Below are 23434 nucleotides of genomic sequence, written 5' to 3' on the forward strand. Positions count from 1 at the left end.
GACCAGTTTCGTATTTGGACAGCAGCATCATACCCCTCCCCAGTGTTCCCCTGTAATGCCAGTTATATGGATGTTGCTGTATGAAAGACACATTGCTCTTATTTATTGTGAGCTTTGAGTGCCAATGTTCCACTTTCCAGCACATTCTGCAAAATGGCACCTCTATCATGACTGTCAAGTGGTTATGGGCTCATGAGGTTCCCTTCATTGTTTGCAGGTTCTTTATACATGCAGTGCAGATGGAAGAACCCAGGTGACCAGGGCCTTGCAGCATTGGACATCACGAAGATACTTTGGAAGAGTGGGTGACCCGATGCAGAAAGTAGGGCTTGGAGTAGGGCTGAGAGGGTCTCATGATACAATAACTGGTCATGGGAGAGCCAGGAGGAGACTGTCTGGTCCAGACTACTACACCAGCCTGGCACCAATATTGCTTACTTGGGAAGATTTTCAGGCGTGCCCAAAGAAGTTCCTGGGAGCTGATGCTGTCCCCATCATTTGTTCAATAGTTTTCCAACAGAGATGGGATCTGGCCCCAGATGGAGATAACACTCTTCCCTAGTAAACTGAAGTGGCCAGTGGGGTGGGAGGTGAGCCTTCCAGACAGGAAAGACAGCTAATGCCTCCTCTGTGCTTGTTCTGCATATGGGCTAAGGGTCAGTGTCTGGATGGGTGAGCATCAGCTGCACCCACTTCCATATGGCTCAGAACTACTTGGTCCCTATCAGGGATCCCATTTTTTACGGTCCTCCTTCTCCTGTGGCTTGTGCCCCTTGCTGCTGATCAGTCTGGGGCTCTTGGGAAGAGTTGTCACTGCAGGAAACAAGGCTCTCTACCCAAGCACCTTTAAGGGCTTCCCAGGACTCCATGAAAAAGGGGAAAACTTATGCCCTGCTTGACTACTTCCAGATTTGTAGTGCCAGAAGGCCTGATGTGAGTAACAGCCAAATAAAATACTTGCTAAGTTCATTGATTTCAGTCTGATGCTTCCCATCAGTATTTCTCATGGACAAGACATTTCAGAACTGTTGCACATTGATCATGTGCAGAGATTGGACTTGGCAGGTTCAGGTCTTGACCCAAAGACTCAGATGTATATCCAGCTTCTGCTTTCTAAAAGTAGCTGTACAGAAGTGTCTTATGACTGCAAAAATATTTACTTCAATTATAAACATGCAAAACTAAGCTTCTCCTAAGAAGTGCATGCAGAAATTTCTTTTTCCTTTGAAAAGGAAGTAGAAGGGTGACAGAATCAGACATCATAGATCTGTGATTATGAACTAAATTATTGATGTTCTTATTATGAGTCAAAGTCTTTATTGTGTCTGAATGTTAAATTATGACAGCTAATGGTCTATACAGTCTATTCAGTATATTATTTATATCAATCATCTAAACTACACCTAGTTCTCTCAATGTGCATGACTTCAAGGGTTGAAAGATTACTGCAGAGAATTTGTGGATAGTTATTAAAATAAAAGCATTGAATTCATTTCTGTAGAACTTGATCCTTTCACTGATTTACAGTGATCATTTACATATGTGATTTTTTTTTTTTTTTTTCACATGCAGGGTTGTCAAGGGAGCAAGATTCTCATGAAAACAGTTATGATTTACTTACAATATGGGGTTCAAGTTGCTTAGACACTGCGTTGCCTTGAGTTTTCTCCTCCTCTTTACAACTGTTTGTCAGTGTATTGGGCAGCTGAAATGTCATAGGACTAAAATATCCCCTCTTGCTCCATGAATAAAGATGTCCAAGCAAAATTATCAATGAAATCATAATTTCAAATACTCAAACGGGCACATATATATTTGTAGCATCTTTTTAACTAAAGAACAGACCCAGAAAGTGTTCTTCTAGATAATTTACAAGTGGAGCAAATGGCTACCTTTGTCAAATAATTATTCAGACTAAAGGGTTTAAACAGGGCAACAGTGATATCAGTTTATCTTGAAGTCATTTCCCAGGGACTAAACAAATCCTAGGCATGTTGCCCTCTCTCGATCAATATCCATCATGTTAGTCTACCATAATATTTACACCCGAGTAGGATTATTGGCAAGGGCAACAGTTGGACAAAGCACCTAGAAAATAAAGCCACAAGAAAATGTTTCAAACTTTACAATTCACATTTATTTTGAAAAAATGTTTTGTTAAAAATACTCCTACAAAGGCATTGGAGCAGCAGGTTTCTGTTTCCTTTATAAATACATCTGATTTATTTCTTTCTTTATTTTTCTCAGTAACATTGACAGACATCTGACGAAGCCAGGGGAAGCCCTGGTCTGAATGGAAGACACATCCCTGTGTAACAAGGACCTGCACACTATCTCCCCATTCACAATTAAAAAAATACAAATACTGTCATGAAAAGTGTTACATTGTCCACAGGGCCACGGCCAACATACCGGATGACGAAGAGTAGGAAACCAGGGTTGGGGATGCCCCTGGAGCCCAGCTAATGTATCCTTGGACTAGTGTTAGGGGGATGACAAGATGTAGCATTGACTAGACACACTTGTCTTTGGGCAGTTGAAGGTTACACATAATTTCCCAATCCTATACTGCAAGCTCCAAAGCCATGACAAGGCCAGAGCCCAGCAAAATCTCTCCTCTCCCTACAAACCTTCCCTACGACATAGGCAGCTCTTCCACAAATCTTGCGGTGAAGGCTGACAGCTCCACACCTTGCACGCTGGAGGAGCTATATGAGCAAACCACAGCATCCCAATGCCCTAACAGGCAAGAGGATTTGTTGCCACAGTGCTCAACCACCCTATTCCTGCTACATTACTGCCACCTTCCCATCTCATCTTTCAGACTTCAGCATAAGGCTTCCTTCCCTCCAGGACCTTGTGTTTTCTCCCTTACATTGCTGACCTGGGCTTTAGTCTCTGAGCTAGGAAAATATCTTCCCTTCAAGGACTCTTTTAGAATGGAGACATAGACAGCTATGTTGGCTCTTCAGTTCCTCAGAAGTCCATTCGTATATGGCATCTGGGGCTGCAGAGGACAGACTGACTGTGTCCAGCTCACCCTGCACGGAGGTTTTTGAGCTCCTAGTTGCAACTCACCTGTGTCCCACACCCCACCACCTCTCATACCACAGCTTGGCTGGGCGGGGATCACAGCTTTACCTGGGACAGTGCTCTGAAACACCAGGCTGCTTTCTCCAGCAGGAACTGCTACTGCTTGGCTCTGGCTTCAACTGCTTCAACACTCCCACAAAACTTAAAATGGGTCCTCAAAGCACACCTGGGGTAGACTGACTTCATAGCCATCCAGAACAGACGGCATGGAGGGAGTAACACAAGACTGACAAAGCCTTTCCAAACCAGACCTGGGAATAGAAGTCATGTGCTCAGAATGATGGGCGTGCTCATTTTCCTGTGCCTAAGAGGCAGGGTTGGATGCTTTTCCCTGACCTATTCCATGGGAACATTGACCAAGGATCCTGACACACCTGCATGAGTTTCATACAACTTTTTACTTCTTTATCCAGGAAGATCTGGGATGCAAGGTGGCTGACGTTTCCAGGGAGGAAAGGGAGGAAGACAGATAGGCAGAGGGGGGATTTTTTCATTGGAGGAAACATAGCTAAAAACAGGTTCCCTGCAGAGATATGCTGAGAAGGGACTCCTTGGCAAAGGCCCAAACCTAAAACAACCATCCAGACCTCCTATACTGCACTATACTATGTCCAAGGAAGGGACAGAGGGCAGAGAAACAATGCAGAGAACAAACAGCTGATAATTGAGGACAAGTAATGAAAAATGTGCAAGGGTCACAGGTTGTAAGGTGGATGGAGTCACTGAAGGAGGGTATCCAGCAGAATGCTCCCCAATGCAGGGGTCTATCCTTGGATCCACGAGTGAATGAACAGACCCCAAACCCCCAGTCCCTGATTTCTTCCCCTCCAGATACAGCAGGACAGCCAGTGGTGTGCTTGATGTGTGGTCTTTGTTGAGGAGGGACATTATAGAGAGGGGAGAAGTGAAGCCAGGACCTCAGCAAAAGAATCTGCATGATCTAGGAGAAGGACACAGCCTGGCACACTGGAGATGTGTGCACCAGGGACTGCTCTCCCTGCAGAAGGGGCACACGTCAGGGCACCCACAAACTGCAGTTGTCTGAGATCCCAAGTTCATGTTTAGTCTCTCTAGCTCCCTCACCCTACAGGAATTGTGTCCCTCCACCCCTGCTCAAGCCAGGTTTGTCATTGCCCAGATCTTATCACTGTTTGATGGGACAGGGGTGACCAGACTTTGTCTGTCCACTCTGCACAGATCTGATCCTGCGTGGGGTGAGCTGTGGTGTCTCACTTCCTTCCACTGTTGAACAGCTTGGAAGAAAGTCTGGAGCTTGAAGGCAAGATCAACAGTGTTTCTACTGGCCTGAGGGACCTAGCCACAACCTGACTGGGTGACCCCAAACCAAGTTCTTACTCCAGAATCACCACAGTATTTTGGGAACTCCTGAAATCTGAACTCAGCTGTTCAAACAGGAATTGTACCCTGACTTCTTTGTAGATGTCAGTCTTTATTTCTCTGTACCTCAGTCCTGTGGAAGCTTGCCTCTAGGACATGTGCTTTACAGACAGTGAGGTGCTCGGGTGTGGTGGGCACAGATACAGTGGTCACTGGAAGCTGGGCTGGCCGACATGAAACCCACAGCCCTGCAACTTGGTTTCCTCACATGAAGGTTGGGCTGTCCCACAACAAAAGCTGTGATTCTCATTTGACCTCAGTGCTCCTGGGATCATAAACACGGGAGCTGGGATTTTCAGAGAACAAAAAAACCAATCAGACAGATTATAAAATCATCAGCTAGAAAGACACTGGCCCTCTCCCTTCCAGTCCCTACTGGAGGTCAGAGCCCAGAGCAGGCCAAGCAAGCAAAAGCACACCAAAGATTGTGTCCCTTCCCTGGTCTTCTACAGTTTACAAGGGTCTGCAGGGGTACAGGGCTACACAGTCAGGGACCCCTCGGCTCTAGATAGGCCCTTCTCCCACATTCCTGGGCAGAGGGAAATGGGCCTCTGCAGAGGGAAATGAGTCACTGCCCATGTCAAATAGTTTTTCACTTATGCCATCAGGTAGTCTAAGCAACAGAAGGTTGTGGGTTTTTTTTTTTGTCTGGCTCTAAGCTGTCCCTAAGACATAAAGAAAAAATTCATCCTCAGAGCTGGGCCAGCACTTGTAACTGAACTTAATACCTGTATCTTGTTCTGGAGCCCCCAGCACTCAATGCCTGCTCTGGGGTGCCTATGGGATTTCCCTGCAAGCACCCAGCCCCACCCTGAATTACTCCAGTGCATTGAGACCTCCTTGTCCATTTTAGAAGCTTGTCCCAGGCTCTGCTCCCACATTTTCATCCTTAAGGCAGCTCTCATGGGTCCGTTTGGACTCATGCTTTGATACCCAAGCAAGCAGCAGCTTCTGCTGACACAGGCTGAGCCAGCCTCCAATGCAGAGGGACAACAGTCTCACTGTCAGACACCAAACCATAGCAGAGAAGGAGAAGAAGGAAAGGCACCTCCCCTTACCCCAGCAGCCCTCTCTGTGAATCAGGTTCTCTGAATCATAAAAGGTTTGAGGCAAGGTTGTTGCCACAGACAACTTCCACAGCCAGAGCATGACAGACCATCAAGACAGTCTCCCTTTTTGTGCCACTGCTGTTGTTTGAGGCACTGATGACATGCCGTGGCTGAGTCCCAGGGCCACCTTGTGTTACACAAGGGATTGAGAGGAGGAAGCAAGTCGTTTCCTCTGACACAGGAAGCCCTCTGGCTCTACACAGAAATCCTTCACCAGAAGGAGTGAAGAATGGAAAATCAATGACGCTTGATAGAGTGTTTGGGCTTTTAAGAGATTTAAAATGTGTCAGTCCCAGGAATACAACAGTATAAAAGAAGTGTTGTAGGAATTCTGTCATACACCCCATGCCCCTAGACATCCATGACCCAGAAAAACTGGAAGAGGTATTTTTGTGTTGAGGTGGCATATACAGATTTTTTCTTCCACACCAGTCATCTTTTGAATGCAACTAACGCTTGGTATCAACGTGCTCCAGCAACGAGTTCCACTCTTCAATCATTGTGCTTTGTGCCAAACAATATTCTGCTTCACCTGCCTTAGTGCTTTTACTGTGAGAAATAGTGACTGCTGCTTAGCCACCTTACTCACATCTTTTCAGATTTAATGGCATGAAATTTTTTACTGTCATGGTTTACCTCTGCCAGACCAAGAATCAAAATCTATTTATCTTTTATACCTCTCAAAGACTTCTGGCTGTTCCTGAGACCCATATCTGTATGCTTCTTAGTTTCTGCATATCCCTTTTAACTGAGGAGGACAAAAGTACCGCCACTATTTGAGAAGCTGGCACATCAGAGATTTACTGGCTCATAACATTCTTGTGTGAAGGCTACTGAGTGTTAATATTTGCTAGCAATTAGAGAATTCACATTTATTCTCCACTAGCTAAGATCAAGCAAGGGTGTGGATTTACCACACCATCTGTCTCAGGCCTGTGTCCACAATGTCTGTGAGGCATTGCTCAGCCGGGGTCTGATGCTCTTGTCAACCTCCTTCTCCCAAACTCACAAACCAGCTCACTCACCACAAACTGGACTCAGTGAGCTGGAAGTGCTGAAGAAAGGGAATTTGTGGGAAGACGGTGATTTGACTAACCCCAGGTTAGAATACTGTGCTTCCCCCTAGTCTTCCTTGAACTCATTCCATTAGTTTTTCCTAACATAAATGTTTGGCTATTAAAGACTTGACGAAGTTTAATCCTTTCCTAGACTTAGTAGGAATCATCTAATTATACAGCACGACATCTGTGCAGGAACTGAAGACTGACCTTAGAGGTAGAAGTAGAAGCTACAGTTGAGGCAACTGAAAAATTCCTGAAATTTACTGCAGTGAAAGAACTGGAAAAGGATCAATCAAATATTTGTTGTTCTTTTTTCATGAAGGCAAAATGGGAGTTCCTGAAAAAAAAGAAAAAAAAAAAAAAAAAGAGGCACACAAGGTCGCATCTTGTGGTTTGTTTGCAGGAATGACAATCAGGGGCACTATGAATATCTGGCAGTCTGTGGTTAGAGTGAGCAAGTCACTGATCAGACAGTGCTACAGAAGTGGGACTGCTGCTGCTACAAAGCACAGGACTGCAGAGAAATTTCTTGCAGAATTGAAAAAAAAAAAAAAGGGAGATAGGCTGCTGAATCAATTGTAACACACCTGAGAATGCAGATTTAGACAAACAAATACGTGTGGGGAGAGAGGACTTCTTGCTTCCAACCCCAAATTTATGCAAATAACATTTGTCAGTGGAGTTGGCAGGAATAACAGAGGAGAGCATTAAGGTAAATTCTAGGAAATATTTGCAGCATGCAGGGAGTTTTCTAGGAGAACTCTGGAAGATCACAACACATATGGAAGCAAACACAGACCAAAGTTGTGTCCTGTCTTTGGGAAGGGTTTAGTTACAAGAAGAGAAGTCATCCTGGAGAAGTCTAAAGACAAGGCCAAAATGTGACTGAAGATAAAAAAACGTATATTCTGCATAGTAGGAGGATTCTAGTGCCTCTCAGCAATGACAAGACGAAATCAGCAATACAGAAGAGAATTGTTTCGTGAGAACAGCTTGTAAGAGAGCCAGTGGCAGAACTGCACTGAATTGTGAAAATGGTGGAACCAACATGACAAGTAGATGGGACCAGTGCTCAAGTCACAGCTGGAGCTCCAGGACAGAATGCCGTTGTGGTGACTGCAAGCAGATGCAGCTCAGATCATGCAACTCTGAGGACATCTCATTTGGCTTAATTGATATAAAGGACTATTGGTCCTAGAGCTGACAGCATGTCAAACACCAGTTCACTAAAAAATTGCAGTGTAAAAGGAGGGGAACACAGCAAAGAAGGTAATTTTTAGGATGCCTTTAATGGCATTGAATAACTGCCAGTAGAATATAAAAATGAAGTTGGTACTACATTAGTGGTTCATATAACTTTGAGGGAAGAAATGCTGAATCCTGTATGTGAAGAACTTCTAAGTACATAAAATCTTTGAAGATGGAAGAAGACCTACACTAAATCAGCCTCAAGTTAGACACTCAGGAAGGAAGATGAAATACATTTTAAAAATAGACTCCACTAAGACAAACCAGACAACAGTGATACTTCCAGACACTCTGGATTCATACAACCAAGGCAGCCAGATTTATTATATCATCAGAGGACACAACTGTTAATGATGCAGCAGAGTTCAAGCCCTGACTCCAGGTTTTGTATAAATCAGTCTGGAAAATATAAGTTTTCTCAAAACCCATCAAGAGGTTTTCTCTACAGGCCACTGCTAATCTGTAGCCTGTGTGATAATTACTGGGAAAGAACCTTTCCTTTAACACCAATTCAAAGAACAACTTCAAGGGGTGTGGAAAAAGCATTGTTAGTACAGCTAGCTCCTAGCAGTGATAAACCATCCTCTCTCCTTAGCTCATGACATGTCAGACCATGAGGCAACTCTGCACTGGACGGTGCTTAGGCAGCCAGTGGAGTGCAGGATCGTGCTGCTGTGGCTGGGCAGCAGACCCTTTGTGGCAGACCTGCTAAGCCAGAGCTATACGAAGATGTAGCCCCGCTTTCTCCCCAGCCTGGACTGAGGCACTATTTGATATGCTTCCCCGCACATGGTTCACTTAACACTGGTGCGTACTGGTCCGACGATGCTAATATAGTGACTGCAATGGGGTTGTGGGATAAAACTCTACATTTGAATTATAATGCTAAACAAATACTCCATAACCAGTAAACCCTGTGACAGCCAGCCTTGTGCACGTACTACTGCCATTGATAACTACTGCTCGGTAGTGAGGACGCTACAAAGAGAAGACAGACTGCAGCAAGCAGCTCCTCAGCTGCTGAAAACCACTAATGTCCATTAAGTTTATGAAAGGTAGAGATTTTACTAGGGGGGGGGTGGAAGATAATTTGGGGAGGGGGAGTGCCCTGTTTCTGTGTCCCCACAGCTGGCAAGGGCAAGTGATTCCTCATGGCAGTGCTGTATCTTACAAGTTTGTTTTTCCCTTTGCCTGGCACACCCCTCTGCTGTTAACGGCAGCTAAAGAAAGGGCTGGGGGGGAATGACCCACTAAATGTATTTTAACTTTTTACTATCCACAATATGCTTTGCTTTCTCCACTCTGGACCCTGATGCTCTGTATGATTTGAACTTCTCACTGGCCAACCAACTTAGTATTTTCAGCTTAGCATCCTGCTCAGCTATCCTACTGGCTGCCATCACCAGATACAGGTGACCCTCAGCAGCAGATGGCAGTGGGAAACAGAGGAAGAGAAAGGCAGGTCTGGGAGGTAGCTTGAAAGGTGGAGGGGAAATGTGAAAATTGCAACAAGCTGCCTGAAAAATCTCATTGTGATAATTTTTGTTAAGTATTCACACATGCACACATGCACATGCACAACAGTATTTCACAGTGTCAGTGTTAGCAAGTGCCTTTTCCCCTTGTTACATGTTCTCCCCGTGAACTTGAATTTTGCCATTAGACTGTCATTTCATAGCAGTACATTTGATACCCATTAAATAAATATGTTAAAGTCACTTCAGTGACTCTGTCCTCCACTGGAGCATGCTCCAGAGGCATTTACAACCAAAACACTTTACAGGAACTTGGTTTTATGGATCATTTCTATTTTAGGTCCAGTTCTCCATTAGTCCTAAACAGTCAAATATAGACGGATGTCACAGCGATGTCTGGTATAAACAGATGGGAATGTGCTACTTTTAGTACCAACGCCATGTGATTTTTGGTCAGAAGAGACAAGGACATGCTTTCTCTGTCCTGCAGACAGCTGCCACGGCTTTGGTGAGTTGTGGCACTGAGCTCAGTATAGTCCCATCCTTCACAGTGGGTTGGGTCTGGTAGGTAGATGTGTATAATGCTAGCCAGTAGGAGATTCAGTGCATTAAGACAGAATGTCTCCAAATTAAGACCTGAAGTGCCCTTCCAAGCCCCGTTTAATAATGATGGGCTCTAAAGGGATGCTGCCTGGCCATTGCTCCTCCTTAGTATCTGCAGAAATGTAAGGGATGGAAGAGAACAGTCACGAATTGTCTGGGGAGGACAACTGAAGGGCATCATGTGCTCCTTCCACATGGCTGCTCCACAGGAATTTGCTGGTGTTTTCTAGACAGAGTTCTCCTTGCGAAGATCCCTTGTACATAAAGTAGCTGGTTGGCCATGACTAGACAACTTGGCACAGCACCATGCTTCCCTCACCCTGGACTGCCACCAAACAGCTTCAGACATGCCTTTGGAAAAGACTGACAACTGTTCCTTGTTAAAATACAGCATCTACAATGTGAGACGGAGATGCACCATGTGTGCAGGTCTCACTGTTGCTCTGCACTTCTACAGTACAGAGCACACGGAAAAGCTTCTTGTTTCTCTGTGTGCCCTCTGCAAGCACTTCATGTGGTTTAGTTGACACCATCAGTTTTTGCATGTTGCTCTTTCAAAGTGGAGTCCATTTCCTGACCAGGAGCATTGCTCTTTAAATGCAAAGGCATTAAAAGCATCCCTCTGTTAGACACACAGGCTAAAATAGGCTGGATATAGGACAGAGCTGGTTATGTCCAGACAACACCTGCATACAACATGCCTATAGTCCACTCATCCCTCGCTCTACATCATATTCCGCCATCTGAAAGAGATGAAGAGCATTGGCATTGCTGTCAGAGGGGGTGCACTGTGGACACTGAGCACAGAATATGTCCCTGTGTCCCCTGCTACTGATATTCACATGACTACAGATGCACTTTTGGAAGCAACAGGGACGTACTGTATACAAATGAAAATACAACGCTGCACTAGAGAGCTCAGATGAATAAGGGCTGGAAGGAAAATTCCTCAGTTAAGGTCCCTGCTGCAGAAGCTGTGCACCAAACATTGGGACAGTGCAAGAGCTAAGCAGAGACATAGCTCTTACTTGTAGGGAATGGTCTGCTGCCACTCCTAAGTGCTTCATTGTTGGATCTGGTCTGAAAATGGAAAATGCTATGTATTTTATAAATGGCCTCATATTTTATAAGCAGTCTAGGGAGATGATGTCTGGCCACAGAGGTCTAGACAGCTTGGGAGTTTCATCCACAGCAGACACTTCCTCTTGGATTCAGCTCCTGGAAAATACAGCAAACCAGGTCCCAGTGAACATGCCTCCAACACCTCATGCTGCTGAAAATGAGTGGAGGACCCTACGAATGACATGGCAATGGCAGACAAGGGCTTGTAAACACAAGTTATGTTGGCCATGCCCAGGAGACGTGTAGAAATAGGCCCCATGTGTCCAGAGGAAGGTGAGTGGTGGTAGGCATGTTTAAAAGGATGCGAGGTGGTGCTGAACACAGAGCACAAGCCCGATTCTCATTTGTACCCTCCTGCGCTTGGTTGGTGGTATTTACACATACCAAAGACCTGGTCAGTAACTAAAGTATTTATTTCAGTTATTTAGAAATCCACTGATTGACCATTCAGCTTCAACCACAGCATTTTGCCTCTGGAGACCTGGCCTACTAGATCAGAGTTTTTGCCTTTGCTGTCCCAGGCTCTCCTCGAGGCGAGTGGCTCAGACTGAAGATGCCTCAGAGCCCCCAGCGCATTGTCTAACAAGTGGACTGGGTGCCCAAAGGGCACAGAGCACATCCACGGAGTTTGGTTACTGCAGCGAACCATCCACACCCGACAGCTAACACAATTCAGACTCTGAGAAACCACGTTCCGCGAGCTCCTCTTAGAGGACCAGGATCACCCTGCCTTCTGTGGTCCGTGCACCCATCTGACACCTTTCTAATAGCAGTCAGATATTTCCAAAGGGTCTGACAGCCAGCTGTGGAGTCATCACTCTGTCCCACAACCCATCTGCCCTCCCCTCTCTTTCCCTCCCTCCTGAAAAAAACCCCAACCCACAAACCCTCTGTGATGCTGCTCACTCCTGCACCAGCAACCCTGAATCAAGCAGGTGGTCATTTCTTCTTGGTGAACAACCGAAAACCCAACAGTTAGAAACATCTGTCAGGCCATGACAAATTGCAAAATAACAAACAAGCAAACAGGAGGAAATGTGCATATAAAAAAATGTTTCTCCTGGCATATTGTCAATAAGCTGCAATTTTTCCTTCCACAGAGAAGGGATTTAAGTTCTTGAATGATATGATTCTTGGAGATGTAATTTCTTTTTCATAAAAAAAAACCCCAACCAACCAAAAATTTCCAACCCCAAACTCACAAACCGGTGTTAACAAAGCAAGGTAGAAGGACAAATCTCCCAACAATGACAACCAAAAAATAAAGGTACACGTCAGCATTTGTAATCAAAAACTACTACATACTGTACTTGGGAAGTCTTCTGGGAAAAGATCATTGGCATCTAGTGAGGACATCACTAAAAGTCTTGTGCATATGATATGTATGAGACAATGATGCCATTGGAGGGTGGATGGACGGACCCTTAGGAAACTGTCACTCACAAAACTGTTCCATGACAAGAGAAAATAAGAGATGTAAAAAGGATTGTTTTTTCCCATCCCCACCCCCCAAAGCATTACAGATTCCTTCTCATTTGTCGGAAACAGCCTCTTCTAGTCTCAGTTTATTTGTTTTAAAAAAAAGTCTTCAGCTTTTGAAGAAGTCCATCAATTTCTGAGATGTACTTGGTTCCACAGCACCAAAGAGCTTCAGCTCTCTCTCCCCCCTTTGATTTGTTAACAGGGGTTTTCGGGAAGGACTGCTGGCTGCAGGACATTCCCAGAGCCGCCATCCCATATGAGAAAGAGAAGTGCTTCTCATGATTTTTCTTTGCATTCATCTTCTTGAAAAAGTCTCATTGCTCCAGAGGCATCTGGGCCCAGTTGCAGCAGCCTTGTGCAAGAGGAAACAGATGAAGCTGCTCTCTTCCTCTGGAGACTCCCATTGGTCTTGGAGCCCTTTTCAAGAATGCAATTGCTTTATTATTATTTAAAAATATTTAATAGGTTTTTTTTTCAAAATATTTGTCTTTTTCTTTTTTGTTCCCTTTTTCCATTGCTTAAATTCTAGAAGCTCTTGGCGACTTCTCATTGTTGATGACAGGGCATTTCTTCCTGTTGCCATGATCCTCAGAGCAGCTGCCTGTCTCTGGTCCATGCAGAACACTCAAGAACTGGAGCTCGGACGTACAGGGGCAAAGGGGAGCAGGGCCTCAAGGAAGAGGAGCAGGAGGACACGTAGCTATCAAACCTCCACAGACTGAATTTGGTTCATCTGTGCTCTCATCACCTGGATACTGTTCAGAATTTTCTTCTGGTGTCCTGCTAAAGTGACCCCGACTCGCAGAATGTCCCTTTGGGAGGAAAAAAAACAAACACAGCATAAATATCAGAAGACATTTTCTCACAGCAGAACAAGCACATATATGAGCCTGGTGTGTAGGGAGCCCAAGTCTCCACAGATCTATTCCATAAATGCAATACATGCAAGCAGACCTGCTCTACTCTTTCTCTTTGACTCTTCCTGGCTTATCCTCCCACTCTTTGCGTGTGACACCTACCTGCAGCACGCCCACAGTACTGGAAACCAAATACCACAGGCTCTGCTCACTGCTTGTAAGTGAATTTGCTTTAGGTTTTCTACCTTTGTATTGTTTTGTTTCTTTCTTTGCATGTTTGGATTCTCTCATTTTGTGACACAGTAACCCATTTTTTCCATCCCTGGAGACATATGAATAGGATGTGCTACACCTTCATCAGTGTGAAGCTCACTCCCCCTTCAACAGCAGAGGATGGCTGTTCTTGCTACTTTTGCTTTGATTTGATGAGGCCATGAAGTGATAAACTTTTGCTACTTATCCTCTTTGCTAAATCACAGCAATCTAATTTTTGCACTCCTATTTTTAATAGATATTAGGTATCTGGGAAAAATAAAGGTCATGCCAAGAGCATAATTGTGAATCTGCATTGCTCCTTTCTGTGATCGCTCCAGCTGAGTTTGCTACTCATCTCCCTCTTGGTGGATGAATCTGTCATGAATTATTCTGATCAGGGAACAGATGGCATTCATGAGATGTGACCCATACCTGACTAAGGATTTTTAGTTGCCCTTTCTTCTTCTGTGAGTGTTAGGAACAGACTTTTAAGAGGAAGTGTGACAAACCCATTGTCTGTTTTAGACTGGAAGTCAATGGGCAAAGAAGGGTCAACAGGAGCTCCAAGGAAAGGTGGAAAAAAATCCTCTAGCCCAAGAGGCATATTTGCTTTAGAGCTTGATTTAGGTCAAACAAAAGGAGCATGAAGAAGGAAAGCTGAGCATGGGGCAATGACATAGATTTACACATTCTGGTTGGTGGTAACTGTGTGGAAACCACCAGTGAAGCATGCTTCAGCCCGTTCACTCTGACTGGTGTGAGAGTGAACATCCAAGACACAGCTTTGCTGCTGCCCAGACTCCTGCTCAGCAAAGCAACTGGAAACCAGCTAGCACACTACACAAGTCTGGCACCCACAATGGTATCCTTCACAGGGACTGCTTTTCTTGCTGTAAGGGCTTTCCATGCCCTCCTCTGCCCCAACCAGATGTGCTGAGCTAGGGAATTTTCCTCCTTGGATGCATTTGGCACTTTGGCTTTTGCTTTTGTTCTGTTTGGCAACAATGCCCAAGGTCTTCACTGATGTCTGTAAACCAGAATAAGACTGTGGTCTGAACAACCCTGTGCTTCCCTAAACTTTCTGCCCTGGACATAGTCCTTTGGCGGCCCGGGTATCCCAGCATGCAGACAAAACAGTAAGAAATCTTTCAGTTTCAGGTCAGTGTTGTAATCACGTGGATTTGGTGAACTGAATTAGTCTTCAGTAGAATTTACTTTGCTGGCTATTCAAATTTGAAGAAAACAGTGTCTCATGGCAATTAAGCTCCACTTACATGACCATCTACTTTTGCAAAGACCAGTGAACATTAGAAGGCCGTTTCAAGTAATGTTGCAGCATGATTTCCCAAGGAAAAAGGACTTGGAGTGTCCTTCTCTCTATTATTATGTCCAGCCAAGCAGCTGAGAAATGTGGAAGGGAGGTTTGTCAAAACTGGTGGTGTCATGAGCTGAGGATACTCTTGTGATTGTGATGAAGGCACTGGGAGAGGACTTGGAAGATACTGTGAGGGACACGGTATGGAACTGGGAAAAGGGGCATTTAAGGCACACTGAGCATGTCTGTGAAAAACAGACTTCACCAGCTGGACTGCCTGCAGAAATGTCTGTTGTTATATATATATATATATTGCAAATAGCATAACCTAGGCAGGGCTGGGTTCTGGTGTGGGTGTGATGTCCCAGTTTGGTCAAAGTTCTTCCCTATCCTTCAGATTTTATGGACTCTCTTTCTGTTGTATGAACACAGCCTATAGTGTGCCAAAATCATCCCCAGGGCCCTGGGGTTGTACCACAGATGTATTGAAACAGAATTGCCATGTGAATTTCCTGGCAGTAAATTAGAACGAAAAGCCAGAAAAGGTCAGTTTGGCTGTTTGCATGAATAGATTATGATTCATTGGTAAACTTAAAGTCTGCAATTAGGCACCAAATCCAAAAACCTTTCTGGTTACCAGGCGCAGAGACATCATAGTACTTACAGATGGCTTTCATGCTTGGCACTTTCTTAGACAGGGCTTCTAAAGCTAACAGCAACCAACCACAAATCTTTCACCAGAGGCACCAAAGCCCCAGCTAGCGCCAAGGGATTTCAGAAAGCACCACAAATGGATTTCAGCTGCCTGATTTCTCTGAATAACTTGCTAAGATTTTGCCACTGCCGGATGTTTTTACTGGATGCAGAACAATTCAGAGCAAACTTGAAACCATCTGGACTTTCAGATGCCTTTCACAGGCAGAAATTTGTTTGCAGCGTGCTTGTCTCCATCGCCAATGCGCCGTACATCCAAGAGGACTGCCGTACATCCAAGAGGACTGCAGAATCTGAAAGTGCTCTTGAGTGGCTGGAGAATTGTCTAATGCTGGCCTCAAACCTCCATTTGCTCCATGTTGGAGTTTTGGAGACCCTTGTGAGGGTTTTCATTTTCACAGTGGGGATATGCAGCATGATAGCGTGGAAATTAACTCTGCAGATACAGAGCAACAGACAGACACGCTGTCTGGAGACAAGACAGAACCTGCAGAACAGAGCAGTTCTGCAGAAACTGAATAGACTAAAAGTGGATCCATAAAGCAACAAGTTCTATACAAGTAAAAATACATCATGTGAAAATGAATACTAATTCAATAACGACCAATTGTTGTTAAACTACTGAGACTTTTTCTTGTGCTTTGGGACTAGAAGCCTGCACACTTACTCTACAGTCATTTGAGATACTACATCAAAGGTGGTGAAGCCAGCACTGGCAAAGCTCTCCTTGTACTGGCTCATCTTGATGGCATCCAGCCATTCATCCACAGTGTTGAAGCTGGTGTAATCCGGGATTGTGCGGTCAAGTAGGGGGAGGTTCATCCTGAAAACAGAAATGGGGAATGAGCAGAACAGACAGTGGCAAGCACCCTCCATCAGCTGGAGGAACCTGGACCAGCATCATGCACAGCGCCTGCACCACACCACATTAAGAAGCACCACCCAGAAAACACTCCATTCAACTGAGGGAAGGATTGTGTAGAGCATCAGAGAGGTCTTTCTGGACCAGTTTGTACAGGACAGGTAGGAATCATGAAAGATGATGGGATGCAGCTCTAAAATCCTGGCTCTACATTCTCATAATGGGGCCAGTGCTTCTCACAAGTTGGTATATCCCTACCCATTCCAGGGAAACAACATACTACCTGATGAAGGTTTATTTGCCTCAGCTGCAGGCAAAATTGGACTACCACACCTATCCAGCAATCACATGTACATGAAACGGAGATGCTCCTCTAACTGTGCAGAGTACACTGTCCAATTCAGTAAGCTGTCTGTGTTCATCAGTCCTTCCTGTCCAAGGAGAAGGACCAGAGTGACCTTGACATCTTTTAATGCCCTTCCTATAAAGGATCAAACAACACAGGCCAAGCTGCCTCTGAATTAGCTAGCCTAGAGAGATGCAAGGATGGTACCACCAGGACACAAAAGACAGCAGTTCTGCAAATAGAAGCCAAAGGACAAGAGGAAGGCAAAGATACATACCCAGAGGAGAGAGGGGCCATGGCTTTCAGGCTGTTAGGATTTCGGATCATTTTATCTAAGGTGTTGACAATTTGCCCAAATTTGGGTCTGTGGTTTCGATCCTTCTGCCAACAGTCAAGCATTAGCTGGTGCAGGGCATTTGGACAATCCATAGGTGGTGGCAGGCGGTAGTCCTGCTCAATAGCATTTATCACCTGTGAGAGGAGAAAAAGAGATCAATACAGTTGCAATAAAACCTATTTAATACATAATGTTCCTTTTCTTAGATTCTGAGGGTGACTGGCAAGGCCAGCCATACTGCAGCAAGGCTGCTCTGCCTACACCTAGTGCTGCCTATCATCTCAGCCACCACCACAAACTCCCTAACTCCCAGCCCTCTGCATGTCATGTCGTCCTGTGAGGTGATGCCAGCCTTGCTCAGCTGGCATGCAGCCTTTCTGACTACTTGTGATGAGCCATGCTCATCAGTCTCCTAAGCTGAGAAAAGAGCATCAGAATCACAGAATCATTCAGGTTGGAAAAGACCCTTGGGATCATCGAGTCCAACCCTCAGCCCCACTCTACAAAGTTCTCCCTACCCCACATCCCCCCACAGCTCATCCCAACGGCCCTTAAACACATCCAGGGATGGGGACTCCACCCCTCCCTGGGCAGCCTGTTCCACTCTCTGACCACTCTTTCCGGGAAACATTTTTTCCTCATGTCCAGTCTGACCCTCCCCTGTCACAGTTTCAAGCCGTTCCCTCTTGTTCTGTCACTAATTCCCTGTGGGAAGAGCCCAGCACCAACCTCTCTGCAATGTCCTGTCAGGAGCTGCAGAGAGGGATGAGGTCTCCCCTCAGCCTCCTCCTCCTCACACTGAACACTCCCAGCTCCTTCACTGGCTCCTCACAGGATTGATTCTCCCGGCCCTTCCCCAGCCTCCTTGCCCTCCTCTGCCCTCGCTCCAGCCCCTCCAGATCTTTCTCGGATTGAGGTGCCCAAACCTGGACACAACCCTCCAGGTGTGGCCTCACCAGTGCAGAGCACAGTGGACTGTCACCTCCCTGCTTCTGCTGGTCACACTATCTCTAATCCAAGCCAGGATGCCGTTGGCTTTCTTGGCAACCTGGGCACACTGCCTGATCATGTTCAGCTGCTACATCCCTACTACTTTGAGAAGGATGTGTGAGCCTCCAGCTCCAGGCATGAGAAAGATGAATCAGCAAGAACCGTTCATGGTTTTGGACAGGTACACAGCACAACACAACAGCACAAACATCTCCATCCAGTGAAGGGTCTGCTTGTGAGTTACAGACAGGGGAAGGTGCCCCTGTGGCTTCCTTCCTCCAGTGGTGTTTTCAACTCCTGCCAAGAACCCAGCCCTTCCAGGTGACAGGGTTGTGCTGTGGGAAGGGCTGGGTGCGCTGAGCCAGCAGTAAGAGCTGGATCTCCCCACAGTCCTGTGCACATGCAAACTGAAGTACACAGTGGGCAGGACCAAGACCTTGGTCAAAAGACCCAAACACAGGGGAACTTTGCTACAGCATGCAGAGCAGGGTTGCAGCACACCTTGCCTACGCCATGCTGCAGCTCTGTGGACCAACGTAAGGCAGCTCTAGCTGATGCCTGTTTGGGTTCTCCTTATTGCACCACATGAACTGGGAAAACGTCTGGTCTTGCAATATTCAGCGGAAACAGCACACACACAAGGGCTAGCGGATCTTCTTCAAGGGGAAACCCATCTCCCTGTCACTGTGCATCTGTAGCCTTCCATCCTCGCCTGGGTAATCAAGGAGGATGGAGTTGCACAGCTTCTTCCAGGGGCATATGTTCCTCCAACAGAGGCATGTGACAGGCAGGCTTCTCCTCCCTTCTTGGCCCTACGAATCCTATGGTAATACACACAGCATGGGCACTGAAAGGCAAGCAGAAGGAGCCTTGGCCACTAGAAACAGGCTTGTGATTGCAACAAAAGCCAGAAGTGAGGGTAAAAACCAGAACTGAGGATCCTGCATAACTGAAATCAGGGGCAGCATTTTGAAATGACCAGCTCGCCACAGGGACGATAAAGAAGTGGAGCGAGATTGACAGAACATCTCTCAGGGATCAGAGGAAAGACCTCGATGTCTCTGGCTATCTTCACCATGTGATCAAGGCTGCCATGGCTTTGTTCAGCCATGCCTTTCATACTTCCAAGGATAGAAGCCAGTGGGCTACCCCAGGGCTGTACACCCTCCTGGGGAAGGACCAGCCATACCCATCCAGCAGCATGGTGGATTCACTGCTGAGAAGGAAGGCTACACAGGGAAAATCGCAGTTGGGCCTGGGAGAGCAGCAGGGAAGGGCTGGTAGAGAGGAGATGCTGTACGTGCTGTGGCAGTAGAAGGCTGCTGCTCCAAGGGAGGGCAGGTGCCAGATCCATGCCAAGCAATCCAGGGTGTGAGGTGGGGCATGTGGCAGGGTTTACAACGGACCGTGGCTTCAGGCAGAGAATGGATTGGGAGGGTGCTCCAGACACTGATGTGCATGGCCAGGGTGCTTGGCAGGCTGACCCAAGACAGATGGGGGCTGGCACTTACTGCTGCCAAAATGTGCCAGATGGATGGTGACCTCCCTCCCCTCTGCCCCCCTGGCTGGACATGACAGTGTCCCACTGGGCCTGTGAAGGTTCAACCTGAGGCATTGCTGGTGTGTTTTGTGCAGCTCTTGGCTCCCATTCAGGGATTCTCCCAAGAGTTGCAAGCTGTCTGCTGTCCCAGCTCTCTGGATGCCAGATCTATTGGAAACAGAGGGGAGGGGAAGCAAGGGGGGAGCAGGGCTGAGGAAGATCATTATGTAAGCATCAGGCACTCATCTCTGGTGTGAACTGAACAGTTTGCTGACAAGCCACCCGCCTTGCTGCCATCAGACACATCCCACGAGGGGGCACAGGCTGCACTTTCTGTCTCCTCTTCCACCCGAGCCTCCCCAGGCGCTTACACCCCAGGGTCAGGAGGCTAATCTGCAGTGAATATCCACCACGCGCTCATTCACAGGGAGTACTGGCTACAATTAAGTGGTGACAGCTTCTGGGGAACATTGTCCTGTGGCAGAACGGGAAGAAGAGGCTGGGGACAGGTGCCACACAGCAGGCTGTGCTGAGGAGATGGACACGGGCTCTGCCATCCCCACCAGCTGAATCAGTGCTGCCTGCAGTTGGAGAAATCTTGAAGGGAAGAGTCCAGGGGAGGAGGACAAGGGAAGAGGACGGCAGAGGGCTACACACACAGAGGGATGCTAAGGCATGGAGAAGGGCAGTCGCATCTGACTGCAGAAACTGCTTGAAACTGCGGGCAATAATGAAGCCTTAACAGGAAGGGAATTGTCCTTTCTGAGAAGGGCATACCCCTTTCTCTCTCGCCTTTGGCTCAAACAATTGATGCAAAGACTTCTGGTATGCCAGGGGCTGAGGAAAGGCCATGAACAGCCAAAGGTGCTTAGGTATCATGTATGTGCTCTAGGCATTGGGACTCACTTGAATAAACTCCCCAACAGGCACTAGGGAGGAAAGTGTCCCATGCTAGAAAAACTTTATGTGGCATGGATGGAGTAATATTGACTTGAAAAAGGTCTGATTTGCCATCAGGGTGGGAGGACATGCAGAAGACAGGTGGCTCTCTGTTCCTGTAAGGCAGGATTTTTCAGAAGCCCACAGGATGATGGAGATGGAGGTGGCAGTCTGAAAGCTTCCAACAGACTTCCCCGAGACAGCTCTGAAACAAGCTGGAAGCCAGGCAGATCCTGTAACATGCAGCTTTGCAAGATCCAGGCTTGCAGTAGAGGGGGAGGACAAGGCTGCACACCAAGGGCCTTCCTGGAATGTGGTGTTAGATTCTGAGGGTTCACAAGGTGAAGACCACTTGAAGAAAGGCAGGTCTTCAGAGAGACAATGCTACAAGAGGCCTGGGAGCTCCATAACAAAGGGGTTTTCTGGACACACACATGTAGGTGTAGCACTCTGCACAACACCCATTGCCACTTGGTGGATGGGCTTTGACCACCTAGGTATCAGGTCAAGAGAAACAGGGAGAATGGCATTGCTATGGTGAAGGTGTGGCCTGCAGCCACATGTCATCCTTGTATGGAGGCAAGGATTCACAGAAACTGCCTGGATCCCAGGGAGCAAGGAGCACACATAACAGTTCCACCTGAATTAGAGAAGAGTCATAAAGTATTTAAAATTAAGCATGTTCTAAAATAGCTTGTGGTTTTGGCTTCTAGCTGTGTACAAGTTGCTTGGCTTCTTACCCATCACAATCCAAGCTCATCATGGGAGATCAATTAGCTTGCCATCTAGTGAAAGATGTCCTTGACCATGGGTTGGACTAGGTGACCTGTAAAGGTCCCTTCCAACCCAAACCACTCTATGACTGTATAACGGAATTTTACTAAAGGCCCGTGGTCTCCTGCTGACTGCTGCTCCAGGAGCTCTCAGGTCAATGGCAGAATTTAGTTTTCCACCTGCCTGCTCCCTTTCCTCCTGGGCATCTGTCTACCACCGCTGAGGGTGCTTATACTAACCCTGTCTTACTGCAGTGGGTGTTGTACGGTCCCTAACCTCTGCCACAGCAGCACAATGGGACCAGAACAAAAGTGAAAGTTATCTCCATTACTTCTTCCAAAGGTGTTGACCTTGGATGCATGTCCCATGACAGAGAAGGCTCCGGACATGCCACAGGCTGGGTCTAGCTGTAGCCATGCTTTGGTCTTGCAATACTCCCAATTTCAGTGTTTCTGTTCATTGCCTATTAACAACTCACATCTTGATTGGTCATATCCCAGTAAGGCCGCTCGCCATACGACATCACCTCCCACATGACTATTCCGTAGCTCCAAACATCACTGGCTGATGTGAATTTTCGGTACTGAATTGCCTCAGGTGCTGTCCACCGTATTGGGATCTTCCCACCCTGCAGGAAAAAAACAGAGAGGACCGTAACAGAAAGAGCAAGAGTGACTCAAAAAGATGAGTGTCCTATTTGTCTCCAATATGCCACTAAAATCCCAGAGGAAAGGACCACAGGACTATCCCTAACGCTACATCAGGATGGCTGTGGCTTGTCTAGCCAAGTCCAGGAAACTTCCCGGGATGATGATTCTCTGCATTTGTCTGGTGACCTGTCCTGGGGCTGCACCACCCTCCTGGGGAAGAAACTTTTCCTATTACTCACCTTGAACCTCCCAAGCCACATTTGTATATTGCCCCTTACTATATCATCTGGTACCACTGCAAAGAGTTTAGCTCCATCTTCTTCATAACTGCCCTTCAAGTACTGCAAGTCACTTATAGGTGTTCCGTCAGCCTCCTCTTCATCATATTAAACAACCCAGCTCATTCCACCTGCCTACTGCTACAGCAGTCTTTGGCATGACAAAATGCCCATTGTGCTAGTAGGGTCTTTCATAGAAAAAATTAACTACAAATGTAGAAAAATCGAAATTGATTCCCTTTGACTCTCCCTCTATCCTTTTGCTGTCACCTGGCTATCTCCAGAGAAGGACAAAAGGAATTAAAACACCATCCTCTTCAGCCTTCTACATCTGTAGACTTTTTGAAGTCAGTGATATATCATTCCCTTGAAGTTCTCATGTGTCAGTTTGTTGATGGATACATGATCCAGCAGTTTTTGATCCTGCCCGTTTCTGGAGACAGAGGCAGAGTGAACATCTTCATTAGTATGGCCTGAATGGTCACTGATGGGAAATGGGATGGACTGGGTGGGCACTGGGGTCTCCATCATCCTGCTGGGCAACAGCAGCTCTGAAGAAATCAGCAGGACTCTCCACTCCCATAGAGGAGTTACGCACCAAAGCGCACAGGAGTGGTGTGGGGCCACAGGGCTCGCAACGCTCTGCTTAAGCACTTGCAGCCTCCAGATTTCCCACCAGGGTCTTTGGACTTGAGCCATTCACAACTCAAGAGACCTTCTGAAGGGAAAATCTTCCCCTATGCTGCAAAATAAGCAAAACTGTCTGTGTTTTGTGGCTGTGAGAAGATTAAGGAACATTATATTTTGTCAATTAATAACTACCATGTCTTATTAAGGGTCTCCTAGGACTTAATAGGACTCAGATCCTATACAAGATAGAATAATGTAAAAAAGATAATGTTCCTTAATCTTCCCACACCAACAAACCTCTGACACAGTATTTTGTTTTCCACAAGAGAGGGAGACCAAGCATTTCATACCAAAAA

The 23434-nt window shown here is 46.4% G+C and overlaps 1 protein-coding gene across 1 annotated transcript in view; it reads right to left on the reverse strand.

The window, feature by feature from the left end:
* Nucleotides 1-11504: 11504 nt before the first annotated feature.
* EPHB2 (EPH receptor B2) overlaps nucleotides 11505-23434 on the reverse strand; it is a 91589-nt gene continuing 79659 nt past the window's right edge. Inside the window, 4 exon segments of the mRNA XM_026862497.1 lie at nucleotides 11505-13403; nucleotides 16400-16555; nucleotides 17218-17411; nucleotides 21999-22148. Of these exon segments, the coding sequence (XP_026718298.1) occupies nucleotides 13295-13403; nucleotides 16400-16555; nucleotides 17218-17411; nucleotides 21999-22148 (609 nt within the window). The 3' untranslated portion in view covers nucleotides 11505-13294.

This window comes from Athene cunicularia (genome assembly GCF_003259725.1).
Source record: "Athene cunicularia isolate RWA chromosome 21 unlocalized genomic scaffold, athCun1 chr21_part1, whole genome shotgun sequence".
Lineage (NCBI taxonomy): Eukaryota > Metazoa > Chordata > Aves > Strigiformes > Strigidae > Athene > Athene cunicularia.